Source organism: Oratosquilla oratoria, chromosome 41 (assembly GCF_046742065.1).
Source record: "Oratosquilla oratoria isolate Oo_2021 chromosome 41, ASM4674206v1, whole genome shotgun sequence".
In the NCBI taxonomy this organism is placed as follows: Eukaryota; Metazoa; Arthropoda; class Malacostraca; order Stomatopoda; family Squillidae; genus Oratosquilla; species Oratosquilla oratoria.
In genome coordinates, this window is record NC_134817.1 from 5,080,318 (window position 1) to 5,104,167 (window position 23,850).

The window sequence follows — 23,850 nt, forward strand, 5'->3', positions numbered from 1 at the left end:
TCCATTTTCTAACCACATAATCATTGGAGTCTACCTCTTTTATAAAAGATTCAGAATATCCAAACTGCTCCAACATAGTCACAATTGGCTAAAGCATTATAATCCCTTCATGGGAAAAGCATGCAGAAGTTAAATTTCAAGAACTATATAATACTTGACTTACTTTCTCCACCTTGCCTCCCTAGTACCAATCATCAGATTTCTTAACTTGTTTTTATTGGAAAACAATGAACTATCACAGCATAAATGATGATAAATACAGCACTTTTAGTTTCACTTTATATAAATACCATATATCTTCTTTGAGCTAACAGTATGCTTACAAATTTCACTGGACAGATGAAAACAACAGTAGAAAGAAAAGTCAGCGTCAGTTGAGCACAGTATAGCTTTCACTTAAGAAAAGCAAAAGTTTAGAAAAAGCTTTTATTGTATTTTGGCTGATCCATGTTGTAATTGCAACATTATCAAATTCTGTACTCTTGTCTGCACTCTTACCAGTCATCCTGTACACTGCAAATTCTCCTGTCATTTGTAACGCTAAGTTCCCAAAGTATAATACAAACTCTACCCATTACATCCTTACCATACCTCCAAGAGACCACCAAACCTCACATTCCTACCATACACCATATATTTATTGTACCATATACACAACTGTACATAAATAGGATAATGTACAAGCCCACAACTATTGTGCATTTAAGCTTATATCACAGCTAGGCACACCAGACATTAAAAATTGGACTGATGGGGGAAGAGTGAGAACTACAAAAAATTAAAGCACAGGGTTAAGAGGAAAATACGTTCCTACCAAATTTGAAATTTATACAAATATGCATTGAAGATCACATCTTTTTTACAAGATATTAAAAAAATAACAATAAAAAAAAATAATAAATAATTATAATAATAATAATAACATATGTTATGGTTTAAAAATATCCAAAAGAATGATATAACATGTTTGTGGACAGACGTGTATGCAAGTGTATACAAGTATTTACATACATACGAGTATATATGTACACACATAAACATAAGGAAATGCATAATATCTGTATAAGATCTATTGTAACTATTGTTCTTTCCTAACTTACCATAATTTCCAATGGATTGCCTAACCCTCCAAAAACAGGCTACTCAGCCCCTGAGAAAAAGTCGAGGATGGGACCATTCTCTTCACTTCCTAAAAGAATACGAGAAGAAAATCTAATCTTATACATGTATGGTTTTTCTTTGCACCAGCTTGCTATGTCCTTCTGCATCTTATAAAAGTCAAAGTTTCTTCCCTCCCTTCCCCCATCATTGCTCTATCTCTTTTTCTTTTTCTACCATGCCTGCAGCTTCTTTCATGAAGCACACAATTTGCCTCCTCCAAGGTAATTTCTTTCCTCTCCATATATTCCTTTGTAATGTCAGGATTAATATTTATGGTAAACACTATGTTGAGTACTTTGTATATAGTTTTTCCCTGTATATAATATTCCATATAGATATAATTGATTTCTTACATCAACAATGCACGGTATAAACTTCCAAAATCAAGTTTGTCAACCACTGACATGTGGTTTGCCTAATTGACCACAATGACAAATTTTATCCAGAAAAAACAAAATTTTACTAAGTAGACTGGTCTACCTAGATATACCAATTCAATGTTTTTAACCCCTTTGTTACGATGATGCACTTTTCAGATTTTGTTCTGGTTAGTGGACCAATTTATTCTACAGCAGGACCTCATTTTGAAATATTGTATTTTGATGTCGATAACTCGCCAATATTTCTATCATTAGAGACAATATTGTGTAGAGATTGACATTCATAATAGGACCATGGAGCAAAGTGGTAGGTGCGGGTTAGATAGTGAAGTATGGGGTAAATATAGGAGCATGATATAATGTGGCCCTTGGGGAGAGGAGGGGGTGACTTCAACTGTAAGGCAAATTGGTGGGAGTGGGAAGCTGGAGGAAGTGAAAAATAAGGAGAAAACACTTATAAATATAGCAGTAAACATAATAATGATATAGGGAGTTAAGGAAATGACAATAATGAGGGGAGAAGACACACCAGCCAGGTTGGATCTGCTATATATATATATACATACATTTATATATATATATATATACATACCAAAAGCTTTCCACCCCCCCTTACAAGGGAGGTAGCAAAGTCAAAGGCACATGCCTATTCCCACCCACTCCACTCCCCTCCACCACCCTTTCCTCATCTTAGCTCCCCATGGATGATGGGTCTGCCCTGGGTCTAAAGCAATATAGCAAGACACAGTACATCTTCAGGAAGGCCAATTCACTTAATCAGTGACCCACCCCCTCATGCAGAAAATGAGAAGATAGGGAGAAATCCCTCCAGGCTGTGTCAAAATATCATTCACATATAAGCACCCTCTACCCCCCGTTCCACATTATTGAATCCTTGAAACATTTTCTCAATTAAAAAAATGGAAATTCAAGTTGGATTACTCCATACAAAAAATAAGAGATGGGAAGTGGCACTTGCTATGGGCATGCTGTGTCTTGCTACATTGCTTCTGACCCAGGGCAGTGTGAGATATGCAGGGATGACCTGTCATCCAGGAGCCAAGAAAATAGGGAGGTGTGGTGAATGGGAGTGAAGTGGGTGGGATAAAATAGGTGGGAGTGGAATTATGCCTTTTGATTTTGGCTACCTCTCTTATAAGGGGGAAAATGCTCTTGGTATATGTAACTGTAATTTCACTAGATGAAAGGAAAGTATCAAAATTTTTGAAAAATACTATTGTGGCCCCAGTTTATAGTGGAAAAAGGAGAAACCCTGGAATTACAAACCAGTCCCTTTGACCACCTAAAATATGTGACACTTATGAAAGACAAAATATTTGGAGCAGAGGAAAAATCTGGTTGATAATTTGGATTCAGAAAAGGAAAATATTGTATTTTATACATGTTGACTTTATCCTGAAGTTACTGATATGCTGCAGGAGAGATGGGTGGGTGATGGATTATGTACTTCTACCAGGATAAACCATTTGACAAAGTATTTCACAAAATATTAGCATGGAAATTGATACTTATATGGAGTTTACTAGCATGGATGAAGGGCCTCCTGAGGAAAAGATTAACAAGAAAAGTTTTGAAGGACAGGATATCACATTGGTGGGGAGTAACTAGTTGAGTCCCACAGGAGTCAGTGTTAGCACTGGTAATGTTTTTGATTCATGTTAAAGATATTATGGATGTAACAAATGGTCACTTTATTTGCTGATGTCAAGATTACGAGATGAATAATACAAAGATGATTACAGTTGTCACTGAAATATTGAGATATACCAATGGAGCTTGAAATGGAAAATGAAAGCACAAAGAATGCAAAATGTTGGAGAGGTATGAAAGTAACAAAAGGCTATCATTAAACCGTAAAATAGGAGAAAATAAATACAGAAGCAAAGGAGGAAAAGCCCATGGGAATTGCAGAAAACTTGTCATTTGAAAACCGAACCAAAAGGAGTACAGAAGACTTATAATTTGCTGACAAACATGAAAGACTAAATAAACTGGAATTGCCAACATTATGAGAGAAAAGGGATATGGCAGCAAAGGAAGCTCAGATGTGACCCCATGAGCACAGCTATTATCCTATATACTAGACACACGTAAATTCATTCAGATGAATACACACAGAAGATATTTGTTTGAGATAGGAGGGCATCATGAGGTCATGATATGGTTTAACGTCACACACTCTCCCCAGAGGCTAGGACGGTGCCCCCTCACAGAGGGCTTTGTAGCATGGAATTTAATGAACCATGCCCTTGGTTCAACTTCACTGGTGGCAGGATTCGAACCGCCCTCACCTCGACCTTTGCCGCAAGTAACTACGCCCTAATCCGCTCAGCCAGTGGGAACAAAAAATAAATAAATAAATAAATAAAACAAAATCATGCTCGAGAAGTATCATGAGCATTTTCCAGAGATGTTTCAGCCATTCTCCCTGGTCTCTCTTATAGGAACCCCACAATTCTAACCAGCAGTGAGCACCAGATAAGCCCTAATAGTTCAAATGAAAAATGTAAACAAACTTCAAAAAAAGTTTGATCAATGGAGAAAAAGACGAGACCCCGTGAGCATAGTTACTTTCCTGTAAACTACACTCGAGTAATACACACACACACAGCTCATTGATGGCATTCAAGGCTCTTGATGACAGGCCAGAGATCATGCCTTGCTCAGGGCTTAAAAGCTTCACCAGGATTGAGTGATAACTATCCCCATCGAGTTAGGGGATGAGGTGTGTATGCGAATGCGCAAAGTCATATCACTGCCAATAGGTTGGTCTATATATGAGCTCTTAGCTCTAATCCATTAAGGTAATAGCTATTAACCACAAGTCCAGTACATGTTCTAAGATCATGGTGATTCACAAATGCCAAGTGGTTTTCTTTATTCAGTTTCCATACGGACTTGTCACCATTTTTGTCCAGTTTGAAATTTATACTGATTACCAATAAACTACATTTACCAATGAGTATATTTTCTATTACAGTTTAATACTAATGTTTTTTATTACTGCTTACAAGTATGATCACTGGATTTGTGAAAACATACAAGCACATACTTGTGTCAGAAATAATATAAAGCCGTATAAAACCATTAATATTTTGGTTGTATGAAGACTAAATATTGACAGCAGAATTGGTGGGCATAGGGTCAAATTGCAAGAAAATCTAACCACTTTACCAAGTACATGACCAATTCAAACTTTTTTTTTCTTTAGAGAAATTTTATTCATATAAATTTGTTGTACTTATTTCTCTATTGTCTGCCTGTTACAAGAACCTTCTGCAGTCTGAATTCTTGATTCAGTAAATGAAACTTTCATTACATAGGGGTTTGTTTTACAAATTTCTTAAATGTTTTGTATATATGTAAATTCGTTGAATTCAACATATAGCATTATGAATAATACTACATCTCCATTATATTAATAATGGAATTGTGTCCTTTTCATATAATTTCTCTATGCAATGTCATGTACAACAATGCAGCTACCCAGTAAAACCTGTACAGTATGTTTATATGCACTGCATGTATACATTTATAAAATGCTTATGGAGTTTCAGTATTGCTTCATGAGCTGAGTCCAAAGACTGAGTCTATTTGGTCACTGGTGACTGACTCTACCCCTAGATGCCCAAGCTCATATGGCAAAGGTAACAAGTGAATGTAGCCAAGAAACTTCTGAAATAATCTCACCAATATATACACACATATAAACTACTATTCAACCATTACACCTCTAGTGGTACAACAGTCAGGTCTCAATTTTTCAGACTAATTTGGGGGAAAAGACCAAGTGCATTGGTCTAAATTTACTGGGAAGACTGATAACATATACCAAATGAAGATCCAAAAATGACATTAAGAGCAAATTTTACCATCAACAGCACTTGGAAATTTAATAACACATACAAATTCCTTTCCCATCTGCAAGGGGAATAGCCAAGTCAAAGCACGCACCCACAACATACACATTAAAACCAATCTAATGCCCCTCCCATCTCAGCATCTTTTGGATGCAGTGTCATCCCTACTCAGGTTGACAAGGATACAGCAAGACAAAGTTTCCACACCAGCCATAAGTACATGTACCTTGTGTCGGGTACTGTGATAACATGTGACATGGTCAAGAACATAAGGAAGCATGCACATGAGCTTGCCCAGGCAATGGAGTGTAAACAATAGAGTGACAGTGCTGGCACACGTCAGTGACAATAACTGTTGTCTTGTGTTTCATGGACTGGAAACCCACAGCCACACAGCAACTGGTAGTGGTCCTTGGGCCTTTCTACAGATTTCTCTGCGAAGAAATGCTGATCTATCATCACTACTGTATTAGTGAGGGGGCTTTTAAATGTTACTGGCATGTTGTAAGGGGAAATGGAGTAGTTGCCAGTTGTTGGGTCACCTTAGATGAAAAGGTAAAAGAAATGGAGTCCAAGTTCTTTGTGCACAATGGTCCAACTGGGGCCAATACTAAAGATGTAGGTCAGGTTGCCAATGGGTTTTCAAGACAGGCAGCATGGAGATGACTATCTGACAAGTGTCTTGTTGGACCACCACTTGCAAGTACCCATAATTGGTCCCTAACATGCACATTGCAGCTACCCCAGTAAAAACAGTAAGCCTGAAGGACTTTTGATGGTTGTCCCTAACATGGGCACGCAAGAATCATTAAAAAAAAAGAATAATGAATAAATAAATAAATAAATGAATAAACAAGTAAAATAAATGAAAAAATAATAATAATAAAATAAAATAAATAATAATAATAATAAATATATTTCTATACATATATGACCGCGAAGTATGGTACATGGATGATGCTGGGATGCATAGAAGGGAGTGGGTGGGGGATGGGGGGATGAGGGAGTACATGTGAACAATATTTTGATGCAGCCCAAAGGGATTTCTTCCCATCTTCTCTTTTTCTGCATGAAGGGATGGAGGGTGGGGGGGTCACTGATTAACAAAGCAGCCTTGCTGCGGATGTGCTGCGTCTTGTTACATTGCGTCTGACCCAGGGCAGTGGGCGAAATGCAGGACCTGTCATCCAGGAGTAGCTAAGATACAAGGGAGGGAGGGGTGGTGAATGGGAGTGGAGTATGTGGGGATGAAATGGGAGTGGATTTATGTCTTTGATTTTGGCTACCTCCCTTGTAAGGGGGATAAAGACATTGGTTTATATATGTACATACCAAGGGATTTTTTCCCTTAGAAGAGAGGTAACCTAGTCAAAATGTTATTTAGAAAAAAATATATATATACACACAAATATATAATAATATTGGCATCCATATTAGTTATAAAAAAAAAAAAAAAAAAAAAAAAAAATTGAGGCTTGACTATACAACTATATAAATGGTTATCAGATCTTATCAAACTTGTGATGCAACAAGTTGTTTCAACATATGGACACTTTGTATACAAATATATGCATATACATGTGTATGCATACATTATTCTTTTAGCTGTATATACATGCACATAAATACATGCATATATACACATATTTGCACAAAGCTACATGCGAACACAAGCATGCACATGTATTCAAAATTACACAATACAATGCACCACTAAAAATTATACTAAACAGTATTAAGTGCTGCATTATGCTGTACTGCCTTTGACCCAAGCAGTGTTGATGGGTCAGGGATGACTTTTCATCTAGAAAATGCTGAAATATGAGGAGCATTAAATAGGTTTCAATGTGTATGACGAGGGTGTGTGTACTTTGACTCGGCCACCCTCTTCTTTATTTGGGAATGGTCTTTAGTATAAATACATGTGAAATCTATAGTCTCACCATCAATGAGTAAGCCATCTTTACGCATCTTGAAACCCCTTTTGCTTTGAACCAAAGCATATTTCTTCTCACTCTACTTGCACCAAACAAGATCTGAAGCTTGAGACAAACAACTCTCATGCAACTTGTGATGTCATCACAAGTTACTTACAAAAAATCTAATGCATCTAATCTGTCCTTTCTCATCAGATGCACCCAACCATGCAAAGAGAACTATGAATATCATACAGAAAACAATCACCACTTCATATCTTGTAATACATTACAGATGAATTATATTTTATATGTATTGCCAATAAAGAGAGCCTTCCAGAATGTCCTCTGGACCTAGACATAATAGCAAATGGAAATGAGAGGTTTTATGAGTTATGTATGAACAGGAATAGGTGAGAAGGGAACATGTCATACTATAAGAATGGTTGAGAGTAGACATCCCCAGAGGATACATGAACCATTAAGAACAAGGGAAAGGTGGGTGGATAAGATGAAGTAAGCCACAAAAGGTCATGGTTATAATGTTGAACATGTGAAAGGGTGTGTAAATGGCAGTGACTTGGAAGAAAATGTATACACTTGGAACCTGTTTTGTGAGAGGGGTGCAACAGAGATGAACTGGCAGTATTGCTGAGAAGGAAACAAGTGTGATGGGAGTGAATGGGGCTAGGGTATTGTTTTCCCATGCCTAGCCACTTTGCTTTGCAGGTAATGATGTATAGGTTGAAATTCTTACAATATCCTAATTCTAATTTAGTCTCTAGTCAAGGTGCCCACAGTTCTGTAGGGATAACATGTCACTTTAATTCGTTGCTTGTGTGAGCTTCCTATCCTATACAAAATTGGTCCCTTCCATTTTTCTCTCCAGTTGGCACAATTTCTAAGCTTACTGTCACTTTTCCACTACTAATTATACCCTTATATTGGTGGCGAGACTACAGCTGTCACTTTCCTATTTTTACATTTCTTCCCTATGTTCAAAATACCTATTAATCAAAAACTGCAAATTCATCCAAATCCTGGTTCTTTACTCCTTCATCAGTGTCATACTTTATATATTTCATTTCAAAATTTGATAACTTCTCACAGAGGATGAATGAACTGACTAAAAGATCTTATTCACCAGGAATTCCTTCTATCCAATATCTGCCTTTATGCTGGTAAAGAATAGGCTGCCATTATCCAGAATAATATCCAAGCACACAAGAACTAAGGGATTAATATTTTCTTGCCTAATCAAAGAAACTGTCTTGTAGGGAGGCAACAACAATTGGGTATAAAATAAAAGTATCAAGTCCCAAAACAATGGCCTTCCGAACACCCTAAAGTGTTAATTCTAGAATGAGAGATGTAATGGTCGAGATGCATTTAACGAGGTTAGTGAATTCAACATGAACTGATAATCTCAACAACTTGTACACTTCAGATCCAAATATTAAATAGGCATTCGAGTGTTGGCAACTGAGAGAGAGAGAGAAAGTGAGAGAGATAGAAAGTGAGAGAGGAGAGAGAAAGTGAGATAGGAGAAAGTGAGACAGACATACATATATGTATATGCGAGAAAAAAAAGGCACTGAACAAGTTACTTCAGCTCTGCTATGAAAGCTTTTGCATTATTTACAAGTTCCTTAAAAAGGAAGTCATGTATTTACTCAAAGGTAAAATATAGAGGAAAGACTCCTAAGCAGGTGGAAATCAATGAAACTGTAGATGGAAAAAAATAAAATGAGAGGCATCTATGTATAATCACCCTAATATGAGAAATATGTCAAATATCCCTTTTTCAGTCCCCTATGAACAAATGTACAGAAAGTATAGATTAATATAACATGGTGCAATAATTAACTGAACCTTTCTCTCGTATATTCCCGCCTCAACAGTGCACAAAAATTAACATCTGTCTAAGGCCTTTCAAATCACTTTCACTTCAAAATTAACATCTTCATAGAATTATATGTAACAAAATTAAGATTTTCAAGATTGACATTAAGTGAGGATGTGTTAGCTCCAGCTGGGATCATAACCTTTCCAGTTGTTATTTGGGGCAAGAAAGACTCGTCGTTTATTGAAGAAGAAACTGACAACACCTTTGTAACCAGTTCTTGGTACTCCTGCCTGTAAGGAGAAATTATATATTATTCATTCATTTGTATCATTCAACAGAAGACACACAGCACATTATACTAGTCCTACTCTCTCCTTACTACTCCAGAAAATCTATATTTAATTGATGGCTGTGGCTAGTTTCCTAGGGGTTGCACATCTCTTGGAAGAGTGATCCAGTGATCTGGGGCAATATACTGACTAACTTATTGGCCCCTCTCTCATATGGAGTACTGACTAAACAAGCTTAATGTAGTAAATACTACAAGGACTTCATAGACACCCCCATGGAGTAGCTGCACATTATCCATTTATTATTAGATTTCAGTTCTTCATTTTTCCTTCAACTTGTAATAATAATAATAATAATAGCCGATTCATTTGACTTTTGGTAATTGCCAATTTCTAACATGGGCAATATTAAACCATCATATTTTATTTCCTTTCATTCTTCCCTGCCCTCTCATTACCTCTTCCCTTTGATACCAACACACTCCAGAAAAAATGTAGCTTGTCATGATATATTCTCAGTTTTTTCTTCCAGGCTTCATTTATAAGTAGCTCTTTTGATTTTGTTCTCTCTTCCTCAGTCACATCTCTCTTGGTTTATTCCTTACATGCTAGGTTCTGAGTCTTATGGATTAGCTCCTTTACTGTGGCTTGGGACCTGAATTTAATTCTTAGTGACCCTGCATCTCTTTATATATAACTAATTGAGCGAGAGAGGGACAAGAAAGTGAGAAGAGAAGAGTGAAGAAAGATAAAGATGATAATGCTCTCGTAGTACCTTTAGATCATCCATAAGCGAAAGACTTTTTGTCAATCTCTTGTAGATGTCCTTAGTGTGATATACAAGGCGATAGTTTGAGCCCTCAGGTAAGCGCCCAGATTTGACTTCATTGATTGTTACCATTTGGCTTTCTTGAACCATTCGCTCAAACTCTGGGTCGTATTTGTCCTGCAACAGAAACGTTTATTTTGTTTGAACTAGTTTCAGTATACTGGCACGTGTGTATTTACCTAATTGTAATATACAGATTGACTTCTCATTAACGGACTAAAAGGGGGATAACGGTGCCCGTTGATGTGAATAATCCGTTGATTTGGAGTGGTTTTTGGGTGGCAGTGATTGCACAGCACTAAACAACAGCACCAAAAATAGCGAAAACACAGCGAAAACACCACAAACACAACTAATTAACGTCCATTAATGAGAGGTCAATCTGTACAGGAAAGGGGCAACTCTTGTTGGGTCCCATCTCCTACTCTCCAATTTATAATACCTAGCCTCAAATTCATATACAGTTCCAACTTACTGTGTGTTCAGAAAGAAATTGAAAAAGACAGAAATGAATGGAGAATGGTTGTACATACATACATATACCAATGGCTTTTTCATGGAGAGAGGAGAGAAAAAAAAAAAAACATGGGGGGGGGGGGGGCATAAAATCCACTCCCGCTCATTCCATACCCACATACTCCACTACCATCCACCCCCTTCCCTCCCTCTTATCTTGGCTCCTCCTGGATGATGGGTCATCCCTGCTCCCTGCATCTCGCCCACTGCCCTGGGTCAGAAGCACTGTCGCAAGACACAGCACATCCATAGTGTGGCCATAGACAAATATGACCCTTATCAAGAAAGTGTTAAGATTGGATGGGTGATGAATTGGGTGCAGGGTATGTGTGTGCGTGTGATTTTATTTGGCCACAAACTTTTTAAGGGTAAGGGACTGTTTTGCTATGTAAGAATGCTATTTTGTCATGGAATAAATAATTTGTCATAAAATTACATCCCCTGTCCAACTTAACCCTCACCAGCCAAACCCATAAACATATCAAAACATCTTAAAGCTGGAAAGACAAAAATAAAATGTGACTAACAATACTTTTTTTTAACATGCTTTCCCAATCAAGATGATACGTAAATTCTTCCAAGAAATACAATTGATACTACTTCATATTTGGATACAGCTATCAAATACTTCCACTCACCTTAATTAGATATGTCAAATCTTTTTCAGTAAAAGGAACATACACTGTGTTCAGGTGAATGTATTTCAGGTACTTTTCATAGAAGAGTCCACTGTAAAAATAAAAACAAAAACAGAAATGTAATTAGCATATCTATGAATTTCTACTTCCATACCAAAGATGACTTCTCCCTCACAAGAGAGATTGCCAGCTAAGGCATGCTACCCAGCCCTGCCCACTGTATTTTCATTTGTTTCTCTTCTGATAAACTCCTTGTGAATTTAAATGATGAATTTCTTTCTCATGCATTGAAGTATGAAGTGCATGGTTACCTGCAGTCATTCATTTTTGGACCCAAGTTGCTTAAAGAATAGAATAACATATTTTTTTGTGTTCTGAAATATCTCGGTGGCGCGGGTAGAACGCTGGACTACCAGCATGGTGGTGCTCGTAGTACTTGGTTCGAATCCTGCCCAGGGCCGAAATTATTTCGGTATCGCTGTGCTTCAGGTCGCTACTCTGACTCTCGTGGGTGGGGAGTTGGGGGTGTGTGTGTAAGGTCATAGCATTACCCATAGATCGGTCATACGAGCTCTGAGCTCTCTTCCGGGAGGGAAATAGCTGTCGATCACGAGTCCAACATGTGATCCAAAGACCAAGGTGAATACAAATCCCTACTCACAGAGGAATATTGAGTCACTTACCAACTTTTATTTTCCCTCATTTCTGCTGTTGTTCTTAAGTACCTAATTTTCCCTCTTACAATTCTCTATTCTTATGCTCTTATGGTGGGTGATAAAATTATAATAATAAATACTACGAGGAGACCAAGCCCTTGTTAGTGCAACAATTTCCCTGTTCCGGTTTTATTAAGTACATGCACTTTATAAGACTGTAACAAGTAAAACATACTGATAAAGGCTCCATGCTCACATGGTGTGTATTCTGATAGACTTGTCAACTACCAATTTCGGATAAGAATATCGCCAAAACATTCCCTATTTGAGTTATAAAAGGTAAACTATATGGAATGTAATGAGAAAACTCCGGCTCCTGTACTCTGTATTTTTCTCTTGTGAGGACTCGAGGCATATTTTGACTTAGCTCAAGTGAATAACCATCTGCCATTAGCTGGAATAAAACTACTTGTCTTCAACCCTGGGCTAATAGGTGCAATTTTCAATGTTAAAAAGGCCATGAAACACCTTAGATAGTTAATTCAAATTGATAATTGGTGTCTTCATTTCAATGTGAGGAGGTCCCACTGCCCTAACGAGATAAAGTTGTTAGAAACAAGTTAGATAGTTTCACTGTGATATGCTAGGTTTAACCGCGTCCATACGGTGACGCCTACGTAGGCGGCATGAGGAGCAAGTGGGTACTCGATGATGCCAATGTCGGCATCTTGATTATATTTATTGTAGTCATACCTACATAATCTCCATTCTCTCTAAACTGGCTTCATCAATTTTCTATGGTTATCAAAATACACGGGTGAAAGAGAACGAACGATTGAGCACTGACTTTATTTTTTATAATGCGAGTATTATGACGCTACATTGCACGTTGGGCAAATGCTGCCAGACATGCAATGTGCCCCGGAGTGAAGAGGTTAACCCCTTCCATACGGTGCCGCATACGTAGGCGGCATGAGGAGCAAGTGGATACGCGAGGCTGCCATATCAGCGTCCTGATTATATTTATTGTAGTTGCCCCTGTGTTTTTACATACTCTCTAAACTGTCTTTAATCACATTTTCTATGGTTATCAAAATTCACGGGTGAAAGAGAGAACGATCGATATAAGCGGTGACTATATTTTATGATGCTAGTATTATTACGACACATCGTACGGCTGGCAGCAGCTGCTGCCCGCGAGATTTAAGGCCCGTACTGAAGAGGTTAATAAACACACTGACAATACATGGAATAGCATATTGTCTGAAATTGAACAAAAAGGCTCATTCATCTGAGTATATCAGATCACAGAAACATGTTTACAAGCATAAGTGGTGAGGATAGCCACTCAACATACACCTGCATATGTAATATATAACATACATTCTCAAAGTATGATACACAAAAACACAAGCAATAATAACCATATCCAGACGACTTACTTGCTAACACCCTTCTTTCCAAATGTCCTCGTCCTTGACAACTCAGGACGAATGCAGGCCCTGCCTTTACGCTGTTCCTCCATGCGCATCCAATCATCCCAGTAGGACCGAGGCCACTTTGGCCCAAGTTCCTCCCATAGGTCCTTGGTCATCATCCAGCCAAGACCAGGGAAGAAGTCAGTACGGTACAGCAGCGTGGCATTGTTTACATCTACCAGGTTACTTTTACCTGAAGAAAGTACAGGAAGGCAATCAAGATTTCTTTCTTTTCAAATAATACTTTGTTGTATTTTCACCATAGAGGTATCCTCATTAATCTCACAGATCCTTTGGGTGAGAGGAAAGGGGTCAGTTTGCTGTATTTCCTCACCTGCAATTCACCAGGGTTACCATCTTTAAGGACACTATTGCACAGACATCAAAGATCACAATGGATGGTGGCTACAGGTTATTTTGTAGTGTGGGATAATTATGGGAGTGTGATGTATTCAAACTACAATAGTGTTGATGTGCCACATATAAAAGCACATATGATAAAAGGAGGTTATGAGGACAGAATACAAGGGCACTGGTGTTGATTCTCCTAAAATAGGAAGTTGTTGTTGTTGTTGTTCTCTAGACTGTCTGTCCGAGCAGTCCCATCTCCCCCAAGGAATGCCAAGGCCGAAACGGGGTTTTCCCACAAATCCTTTATGGAGTGCATGTTGTGTTGTTTAAGTGTGTGATTGTGTGCAGTCTTCCATAATGTGTTGAATAGTTGGGGGCCAAACAGCAGCAAATATCCCTAGCCATCGGTGCTATGTAGGTGGCAACCTATCCCCAGGAGGGGCTTCGGTCGGTTTGGCAAGTACCAAACTAGGAAGTAATGATGATTGGTTGAGGAAGACAGCAAGAATGGATGAGGCTTTTGCAAGGGGCTAAATGGGTAGGGCATTCAAGATGAATGTGGGTTAGAGTAAAATAAATACATGTCATCAGACACAAGAAAGCCATGGATGAGTTAAGAATGCCCTATTCTTAGCACATCAATGCAATCCGAAAGCACTGGATATGCTGAAGGGAAGAGGGTCTTGGGTAAGCATGTTCGATATTCTTTAGTTGGCTTACTGGGGATTTCTCCAAACATTTTTGCCACATGTTTTGCAAAGTAGACTAAAGAACGAGGAAGATATCTGGTGCAAGCAGAAGTGTGGGAGCATCAAAAGTTGATATTGAATCCCGCGTTGCCTTATCTCCCAACTCCCTTTCCACCCCCATTCTCCTACTCACCTCCTCATTTCTTACTCTATCCCACCTGGTAACCCCTATCATACTTCTCAGGTGATTCATCTCACACATCTTCCTCTCTTAAATTCCATGTTTCTGCCCCATAGTGCTGTTGGCACAATCGCCTCATCATAAAATTTCCTCTTAGCATTCATTCCCAAATGTCTATTTCTTATTACACATCTTAATCTCCCAAGGCATTTACTAGCTTCTCTCAATCTATATTCTATCTCCACCTCCACTCCTCCCTTTCCTACCACATTCACTCCCCAAGTATTTCAAGCTATCCACTTCCTCCAGTCTTTCTCCCTTAATACTCACTCCCAATTTGCTGCCATACTCTTCCCTTGTACATCTCATCACTTTACTTTTACCCACATTTATCTTTAACTTCCTTTTTCCACACACCTTTCTATACTCTGTCACTAACTTCCTTATTTCCTACTCTGATCCTGCTACAATCAGTGTTGTCAGCAAACAACAACTGGTTTATATCCCATTTTCTTTAGCTATCTCCAATTCCCGACCCATTACCCTTGCATTTACCTATCATGCCACCCCATCCATGTATAAATTGAACAGCTATGGTGACATGAAACATCCCTGGCAGAGTACCTTTACCTTGAACCACTCGTTCTCTCCATTTCCAATCCTAACACAGGCTCTACTACTCTTGTAAAACGTCTTGACTGCTCTTAACAACTTTCCTCCTATCTGCAATACCTCCCACAGTGCTTTCCTATCTACCCTGTCATAAGCCTTAAAAAAAAAAAAATAAATAAATAAATAAATAAATAAATAAATAAATAAATAAAAAAAATCCTTACATTTTCCTAAAGCTCTTACATATCTGCCTTACCACAGAAATCTGATCCATGCAACCCCTACCTGTCCTAAACCCACACTGTTCCTCACCAATTACTCCCTCTGTTCCTCTCCTAATCCTCTCAATCAAAACCCCACATAAGCCTTCCCAATTACACTCAAACTGATCCCTCTGAAACTACTACACTCACACTTGTCCCCCTTTCCCTTGTAAAGCGGAACTACACAGGCAATCCTCCAGTCCTCCGGCACTCTGCCCTCTTTTAAAAGACAAACATTAAACAACCTCACTAGCCAGTCCATCATCAATGTACATCCCTTTTTGTAGACACTCTTCATGACACCCATCTAATCCAGGTGCCTTACCAGCTCTCAACAGTTTAATAGCTATTTTCACCTCATTTCTTATTTCTCTTCCACTTCATCATTTGTTTTCTTACTGCTTCCCACTCCAACTACCTTTCCCTCCCTATCCTCCTTCACATTTAACAATTCCCTAAAATACTCTGTCCATCTTCCTCTTATACAGTCTCTTCCATTATCACCTCTCCATCAGCATCTTTTACCTTTTCTTCTCTATTTGATTTGCCCCCTCTTCCTCTCTTAATTTCCTTACAAAACATCTTTTTATTACTTTCAAAATTTTCCATCATACTCTTACCCATTTCAGATCTGCTCTCCTCTTTGCCTCCTGTATCTTACACTTTCCTTTTCTTTTCTTTGTACCTCTAATGATTCTCTTGTCCTATTTTGCAACCAATCTGTGAATGCTCATTTCTTCTCTTCTACAACCCCTTTGCTTCCTCATCCGACCACTCACTACCCTTCCTTCTATTCCCTCCTGCCCTCCCTGTTCCACACATAATGTTTGCACACCTTGTGACTCCCTCCTTGAAATATCCCCATTCCTCCTCCACTCCTCATTCTACTCTATCCTTCATTCCCTCCCACTCTTCTCTCAGCTTCTTCTTGTACTTCTTTTTCTTTCTCATTTAAGCAGTTTACTCTAAGCACCTCCCTACCTTCTGTCCTTGTCTTCTTTCTCCATCTATCCTCCACTCTCAACTTATATTACAACAAAACATTATCTGGTACTCCCCACTTAGAACATGTACATCCAAAATTCTTCTCCTGATTACCACTATACAGTCCATTAAAGCCCTATCTACCACCCTTCCATCCACCACCCTTGTGTATTTGTATTTGATTTCTTCCGAAATACTGTTTGCTATCATCAACTCTCTTTCTAGACACATCTCCACCATCAACTCTCCACTATGATTCTCCACTATCAACTTTACATTACAATTTTTTTCTGGTACTCCACACTTCCCAATTACTCCATCTATTGGTTCATCTCCTACCCAATACCAGTACATTGACATTTCTCCCTAAATTGTCAATACACTCATTTAAACCTATCCAAAAGGCCTCCCTTTCCTCTACACTCTTCTCACTACCATATGCACTTAAAGATTCACACCTCCCTTCCCAGTTTCACCTTCATCCACATTAACCTTGAAGAAACCTCCTTCCACTCCACCACACGCTTACCAATCTCTTCACTTACTAGTTAAGCCACCCTTCTATCCCTTGTCCTCTCTTCACTCCTGACACCCTCCCAGCTACACTCCCAAACTCAAACTCGCTCCTCCCTTTCAACTTAGTTTCACTCAATGCCATCACATCAATCTTTCTTCTCACAATCATACTGCCTATCTATTCCCTTTTACTCTCATCTGTACCACACCTAGGTATGTTAAAAGACCCAAACCCCCATTCTTAAATTAATCCATGAAACTTCTCTCCTTATCAGTTTTCTCACTACCATGGTTATATGCACTCACAAATGCCCATATCTACCATCCCAGTCTCACATTTGCCTACATTATCCTCAATAATACTTCTCTACACTCCACTCATTTAACTCCCTCATTATTTACCAACAAAGCCACTCCTTCCCCCTTTCCCTCACACCACCCTACTCACCATGCTCCCAAACTCTACTCACCCTTCCCTTTCAGTTTTGTTTCACTCAATAGTAACACATCCACCTTTTCATAGTACCTTTCTCTTCCTTTTTTCTCATGCATATCACATCTCTGCGCATTTAACAACCCAGTTACTAGTGTTCTGAATGGAGTTCTCCCATATCCTTAGTCCCCTCACTCTATACCATTTAGTCACCTATGACATAAGGACAAAGTGGTGGCATTCTTTTCCCCCACCACCACAGGCAGGTACCATCAACTGGAAACCTTTATTTCCATTGTGGCTGGCAATAATCTTCTGGTTCTCTCGTAGATTTTTAACTGCTTCTGACCCAGGGCAGTGGACAAGATGCAGGGATGATCCATCATCCAGGAGATACCAAGATAAGAGGGAGGAAAGAGGTTGGAGGGAAGTGGAGTGTGATGGGGATGGATTGGGTGGGAGTGGTTTTTATGCCTTTGTTTTTTGGCTATCTACCTTATAAGGTGGAAAAGAGCCTTTGGTATATGTATGTCTTCTGTGTAGAACTATTTCTGTCACTGGCTGAAAGTAAGAGGGGAACCAGCTGCTGTTTCTCAACTCTCCCTATGTGAAAAGATGGAAATACAGTCACTGGATAAAGTTCTTGGGCCTCATCTGGAGACTAAATGACCTTTAACCCCTTCAGTACAATGATGCCTATGTAAGTGTCACGAGGCACAAGTGGGTACACAAAGGTGCTGGCATCTCTGTCTTGATTATATATTATTTTGTAGTTGTACACAAGTTAGCCCCCGATTCTGTGAACTGATTTGATCATGTTATCTATGTTTATTATTACTCAGGGCAGTGAACAGGATGCAGGGATGACCCGTCATCCAGGAGGTGCCAAGATAGGAGGGAGGGAGGAGGATGGAGGGGAGTGGAATATATGGGAAATGAAATGGGTGGGAGGGATTTCCATGCCTTTTTCTTTTTGGCTATCCCCTATGTAAGGGGGAAAAAGCCTTTGGTATATGTATGTATTATTACTCAGAGTAAGAGAGAACAAGTTATAGCAGTGACTTTATTATGTTTTATAATGTGAGTAGTGTGATGCATGGTTCATATAGTAGCTGATGCTGTGTGAGAATTTTACTTGTACCAAAGTGGTTAAGGATAGACCTCCTGATGGAGATGAGAAAGCAGATAGATTTTGAAAATGGTCATTAGACAGAAGACTCTCTTCCATCCACCTTGCAGGATCACCACAAGCAGGCAGTCCCAAGAACATCAATGTAGTAAATTGTTAAATAATGAAGCAGTGGGGGTAAACCAACTAAAGATGCCTGGCCCACCTCTGGAAGTGCTGTATTTCACTACACTGCCTTTGACCTAAGTAATGTGGCAGGGAACAAGGATGACACTTCATGCATGAAGAGCCAATATAAGTGATGTGATGAATGGACTTTGGATAGGTGTAGGGTGGATGTATGCTTTGATTTGCCCATCCACTTTTAAGGGGAAAAGTTCCTCTATGTTGTTTGTACGTATAAAATGCCTAAGTCCCGTGTATTCTACAGAGAAAGCTAACAAAAGACTCACCATTATCATTCCATGCAGACACACACCACAGGGAGGAATCTTTCCTTAAAATTGGTAACGTAGCAGCAAAGTACTCGTAGAAGTCTGGTGAAATATCCAAGTCATCTGTAATTAAGATACATATGATGAAAAGGCTACTGCTTTTAAACCAACCTAGTATTTTTTTTCTAAACATGCCTTCACTCTCATCACATCTATTCCTTTCATTCTTCTCTCCTTAGGCCATGTGAAAATTGAGCCTCATTTTTTCTTCAGTATTACTTCCAGTTCATTCCCGGTGCATGGAAAAAATTGTCACCTTGGTCTATACCTTCTTCTCCAACCTAGTCTGTAATCTATGCACATTTTCTGTTGTTTGACATCCTGCCTGCTTTTACTGCTTCACTCACCCCACCCACCCTTCTTTCCCTTACTTTCATTCCCATCACCAATTCATCAATTTTTTTTTTTATATTTTCTAAGTTGGTGACAGTTTGGGAGAGTGTGTGATAGAAGAAAGCTGAAGATAAATGTGGGTAAAAGTAAGGTGATGAGATGTACAAGGGGTGAAAGTGGAAGTAGTCTGGAAGTGAGCATTAAGGGAGAGCGACTGGAGGAAGTGGATAGTTTTAGATACTTGGGTGCAAATGTGGCAGGAAAAGGTGGAGTGAAGGTGGAAGTAGAATGTAGATTGAGAGAAGTGAGTAAATGCCTGGGTGGATTAAAAAGTGTAATGAGGAATAAACATTTGGGAATGGATGCTAAGAGGCAACTATATGAAGGAGTGATTGTGCCAACAGCACTGTATGGGGCAGAAACATGGAACATAAGAGAGGAAGAGAGAAGGAGTTTGAATGTGTTTGAGATGAGGTGTCTGAGAAGTATGATGGGGGTTACTAGTCTGGATAGAGTGAGAAATGAGGAGGTGAGGAGGAGAACAGGGGTGGAAAGGGGGTTGGGAGATAGGGTTGATGAAAGAGTATTAGGATGGTTTGGACACATGGAAAGAATGAGTGAGGAAAGACTAGTAAAAGAGGTATGGAAGACAGATGTGGAGGGAGTGAACATGAAGGGACGTCCTAGGATGGGGTGAAGGGGGCTTTAGGGAAGAGGGGAATGTCTGTTGAGGAAGGACGGGAGAGGACAGAAGACAGAGGTGAATGGAGAATGGTTGTATATGGATGATGATGTGATGCATGAGGTGGAAAGGGCAGGGGAATGGGGGGGTGAGGTAGTATGCGTGAGCAAATTTTTGACACAGCCCGAAGGGATTTCTCCCCATCTTCTCCTTTATGCATAGGGGGACGGAGAGGGGGGGGGTCGCCGATTTAATGAAGCAGCCTTGCTGTGGATGTGCTGTGTCTTGTGACACTGCTTCTGACCCATAGCAGTGGACAAGGTGCAGGGATGACCCGTCATCTGGGAGGTGCTAAGATGAGAGGGAGGGTAGAGGGGTGTGGAGTGTATTCAGGGATGGAATGGGTGGGAGTGATTTTATGCCTTTTCCTTTTTGGCTACCTCCCTTGTAAGGGGGAAAAAGCCTTGGTATATGTATGTACCATCTGTTCTCATTCACTAAGGAACTTGACTTCATGAATAAACAATTATTCATTTGCTTTAATTACATAGCCTCTGTTAACTACATATACATACATAAATATACCAAGGCTTTTTCCCCCTTACATGGGAGGTAGCCAAAAAGGAAAGGCATAAAATCATTCCCACCCATTCCATCCCTGAATACACTCCACACCCCTCCACCCTCCCTCTCACCTTAGCACCTCCTGGATGATGGGTCATCCCTACACCTTGTCCACTGCCATGGGTCAGAAGCAGTGTCACAAGACACAGCACATCCACAGCAAGGCTGCTTCATTAAATCAGCAATCCCCCCTCTCCGTCCCCCCATGCATAAAGGAGAAGACGGGGAGAAATCCCTTCGGGCTGCGTCAAATTTGCTCACACATACTACCTCACCCCCCATCCCCCGCCCATTCCACCTCATACATCACATCATCATCCATATACAACCATTCTCCATTCACCTCTGTCTTCTGTCCTCTCCTGTCCTTCCTCAACAGACATTCCCCTCTTCCCCAAAGCCCCTTTCACCCCATCCATCCACCTCATCCTAGGACGTCCCTTCATGTTCACTCCCTACACATCTGCCTTCCATACCTTTTTTACTATTCTTTCTTCACTCATTCTTTCCATGTGTCCAAACCATCCTAATACTCTTTCATCAACCCTATCTCCCAACCCCCTTTCCACCCGTTCTCCTCCTCACCTCCTCACTCTATCCAGACTAGTAACCCCCATCATACTTCTCAGACACCTCATCTCAAACACATTCAAACTCCTTCTCTCTTCCTCTCTCATGTTCCATGTTTCTGCCCCATACAGTGCTGTTGGCACAATCACTCCTTCATATAGTCTCATCTTAGCATCCATTCCCAAATGTCTATTCCACTATTGTAGGAAAAGTGGAAATGGAGAGTTCTATCTATATTTCTTAATATACAAGGAAGAAATATACTATCACTTTTGTATTACTACTCAAAGCTGTAAAAACATATTACAAATAAAAACTACACATCTTTGTTGTACTGGCTTTACTAACCTTCTACAATAATTACAGTATTGTGTCTAAAGTTTTTGAAAACTTGATCAAGGGCCCACTTGTAGTGCCGGGCAATGAGGAAGTAGCCCTTGAATTTTCTCTCCTTCAATGGCACCTCAATATCAGTCAGATCTGGTTGCTGAAGTGAGAACAGAGAAGTTTGATGAATAAAAACAGGAAAATGGGTATATAATAATATCAATCAATCTATCTTTTGCAGAAGATCCACAGCCCACAGTGGCCACAGCCACCAGTTCAGTCCATAAGTTACTTAGGAAGATATTTGGTGTTGTGTGAAAATAACAATTGCCAACAAATATGGCATCAGAAACAACAAGAGGATGAAGCCTTTATTAGTAGAAGAAAATTTCACTCGATACATTACACTACTAATAACAGCTTCATCTTCATATGATGTTTCCTCTGCCAAATTTTGTGTTGCCATCCAAAAACAAGTGTGAATGTTGTTATTGTTGTCATTTCCTAGACTATCTGGCCAGTCCCATCTCCCTGAAGAACACCATGGCTGGAACAGGGTTTTACAACTGTGAGGCAGTTGCCTCAATGGCAACACATAAGTAGCATCAGTGGCTGCCAGCCAGCTTTCCAGTTCACCAGCTTGCCTGCCTGCATGCCAGCCTACTTGCCAGTCAGCTTGCCTGCCTACTACCCTGCCAGATAGCCTGTCTGCCTGCCAGCCAGCATTCCAGCTGGCTGCCAGCCTACCTACCAGTCAGCTTTCCCGCTCATCAGATTGTCTGCCTGCCTGCTTACTGGCCTGTTAGCATGCTGTTCAGCTGCCCACCAGGGTGGCCTGATGTCCCATCCACTAACCAGAATGTTTTAAGGGGAAAAAAGCCTTGGTATATGTATGCATGTACTTTCAGTATTTGTAGTATACAATTGGAATGGGTGGGAGTGGTTTTTATGCCTTTGTTTTGGCTACCTCCCTTATAAGGGGGGGAAAAGTCTTTGGTAAATGTATGTATGTATTACTTTCAGGAGATGGTCAACTCCCTCAATGCCAACAAAGACGATGACAACTGCCTGGCCAAGTTCTTGTCAAGGTTCCACACAATTTCACTGCCAGCATTGACTTCCATAGGGGTGTGTATTTACCTAACTGTAGAATACAGAAAGGAGAAATGCTTATTGGGTCCTGTCTCCTATTCTCTAATTTTCTAACACACCTAGACTCAAATTCATGTACAGATCCAACTTAAACTACTTGTATATCTCGGATTTCCAATTATCATATCTAGGAATGGGTGGGAATGATTTTATGCCTTTTTCTTTTTGGCTACCTCCCTTGTAAGGGGGAAAAAGCCTTGGTATATGTATGTATGTATGTATGTAGATTCAAACTCATGTATTGTTTGAGCTTGGGCTATATCACCTTCTAAGCTATTCCACATATACATCTACATGGAAAACTGTATTTCTTCACATCCGTTAACCATGTGGTCTTTCTTAATTTACTTCCATGATCTCATAAAGCCCTCACATTTTTATTCAGATCTCTTCTATATATGCAATCTATCCCCTTTAGTGAACTGAACACTGTAATCATGTCACCTCTTTCTCTTCAATCTTTCAACGTTGGCAGACCCAGTACCTTTAGTCTTTCCTAGTATGGTTTATCTGCCAGGCTGGGGACCAGTTTGGTTGCTATCCTTTGTATTCTCTCAATCTTGGTTATATCCTTCACTGTGTGGGACCATACTACTGACGCACATTCCAGTTTTATACATATCAGGGTTTAAATGAGTTATTTATCATCTCTTCATCCACATAATGGAACACCACTTTAATCTTCAGCAGTAGTCCATACGTCTCTCCCACAATCCTACTGATATGTCTGTCAGGAGTGGATGCTGAAAGGAGACTATATGAAGGAGTGATTGTGCCAACAGCACTGTATGGGGTGGAAGCATGGAGCATGGGAGGGGGGGGGAGAGGAGTTTGAGTGTGTTTGAGATGAGGTGTCTGGGGGGTGTGATGGGGGTTGCTGGGCTGGATAGAGTGAGAAATGAGGAGGTGAGGGGGAGAG

At 39.8% G+C, this 23,850-nt stretch overlaps 1 protein-coding gene across 3 annotated transcripts in view; it reads right to left on the reverse strand.

Moving 5' to 3' along the window:
- Nucleotides 1-1,316: 1,316 nt before the first annotated feature.
- The window catches only part of Mgat1 (alpha-1,3-mannosyl-glycoprotein 2-beta-N-acetylglucosaminyltransferase), a 36,849-nt gene continuing 14,315 nt past the window's right edge, over nt 1,317-23,850 (reverse strand). For all 3 annotated transcript variants that reach the window (XM_076177808.1, XM_076177809.1, XM_076177810.1), the window contains exons 6-11: nt 21,801-21,939; nt 19,202-19,306; nt 13,556-13,784; nt 11,458-11,548; nt 10,250-10,420; nt 1,317-9,474 (exon numbers count right to left, since the gene is read on the reverse strand). In XM_076177808.1, coding sequence (XP_076033923.1) covers nt 9,361-9,474; nt 10,250-10,420; nt 11,458-11,548; nt 13,556-13,784; nt 19,202-19,306; nt 21,801-21,939 — 849 coding nt within the window. In that variant the 3' untranslated portion in view covers nt 1,317-9,360. The remainder of the gene's footprint in view (nt 9,475-10,249; nt 10,421-11,457; nt 11,549-13,555; nt 13,785-19,201; nt 19,307-21,800; nt 21,940-23,850) is intronic.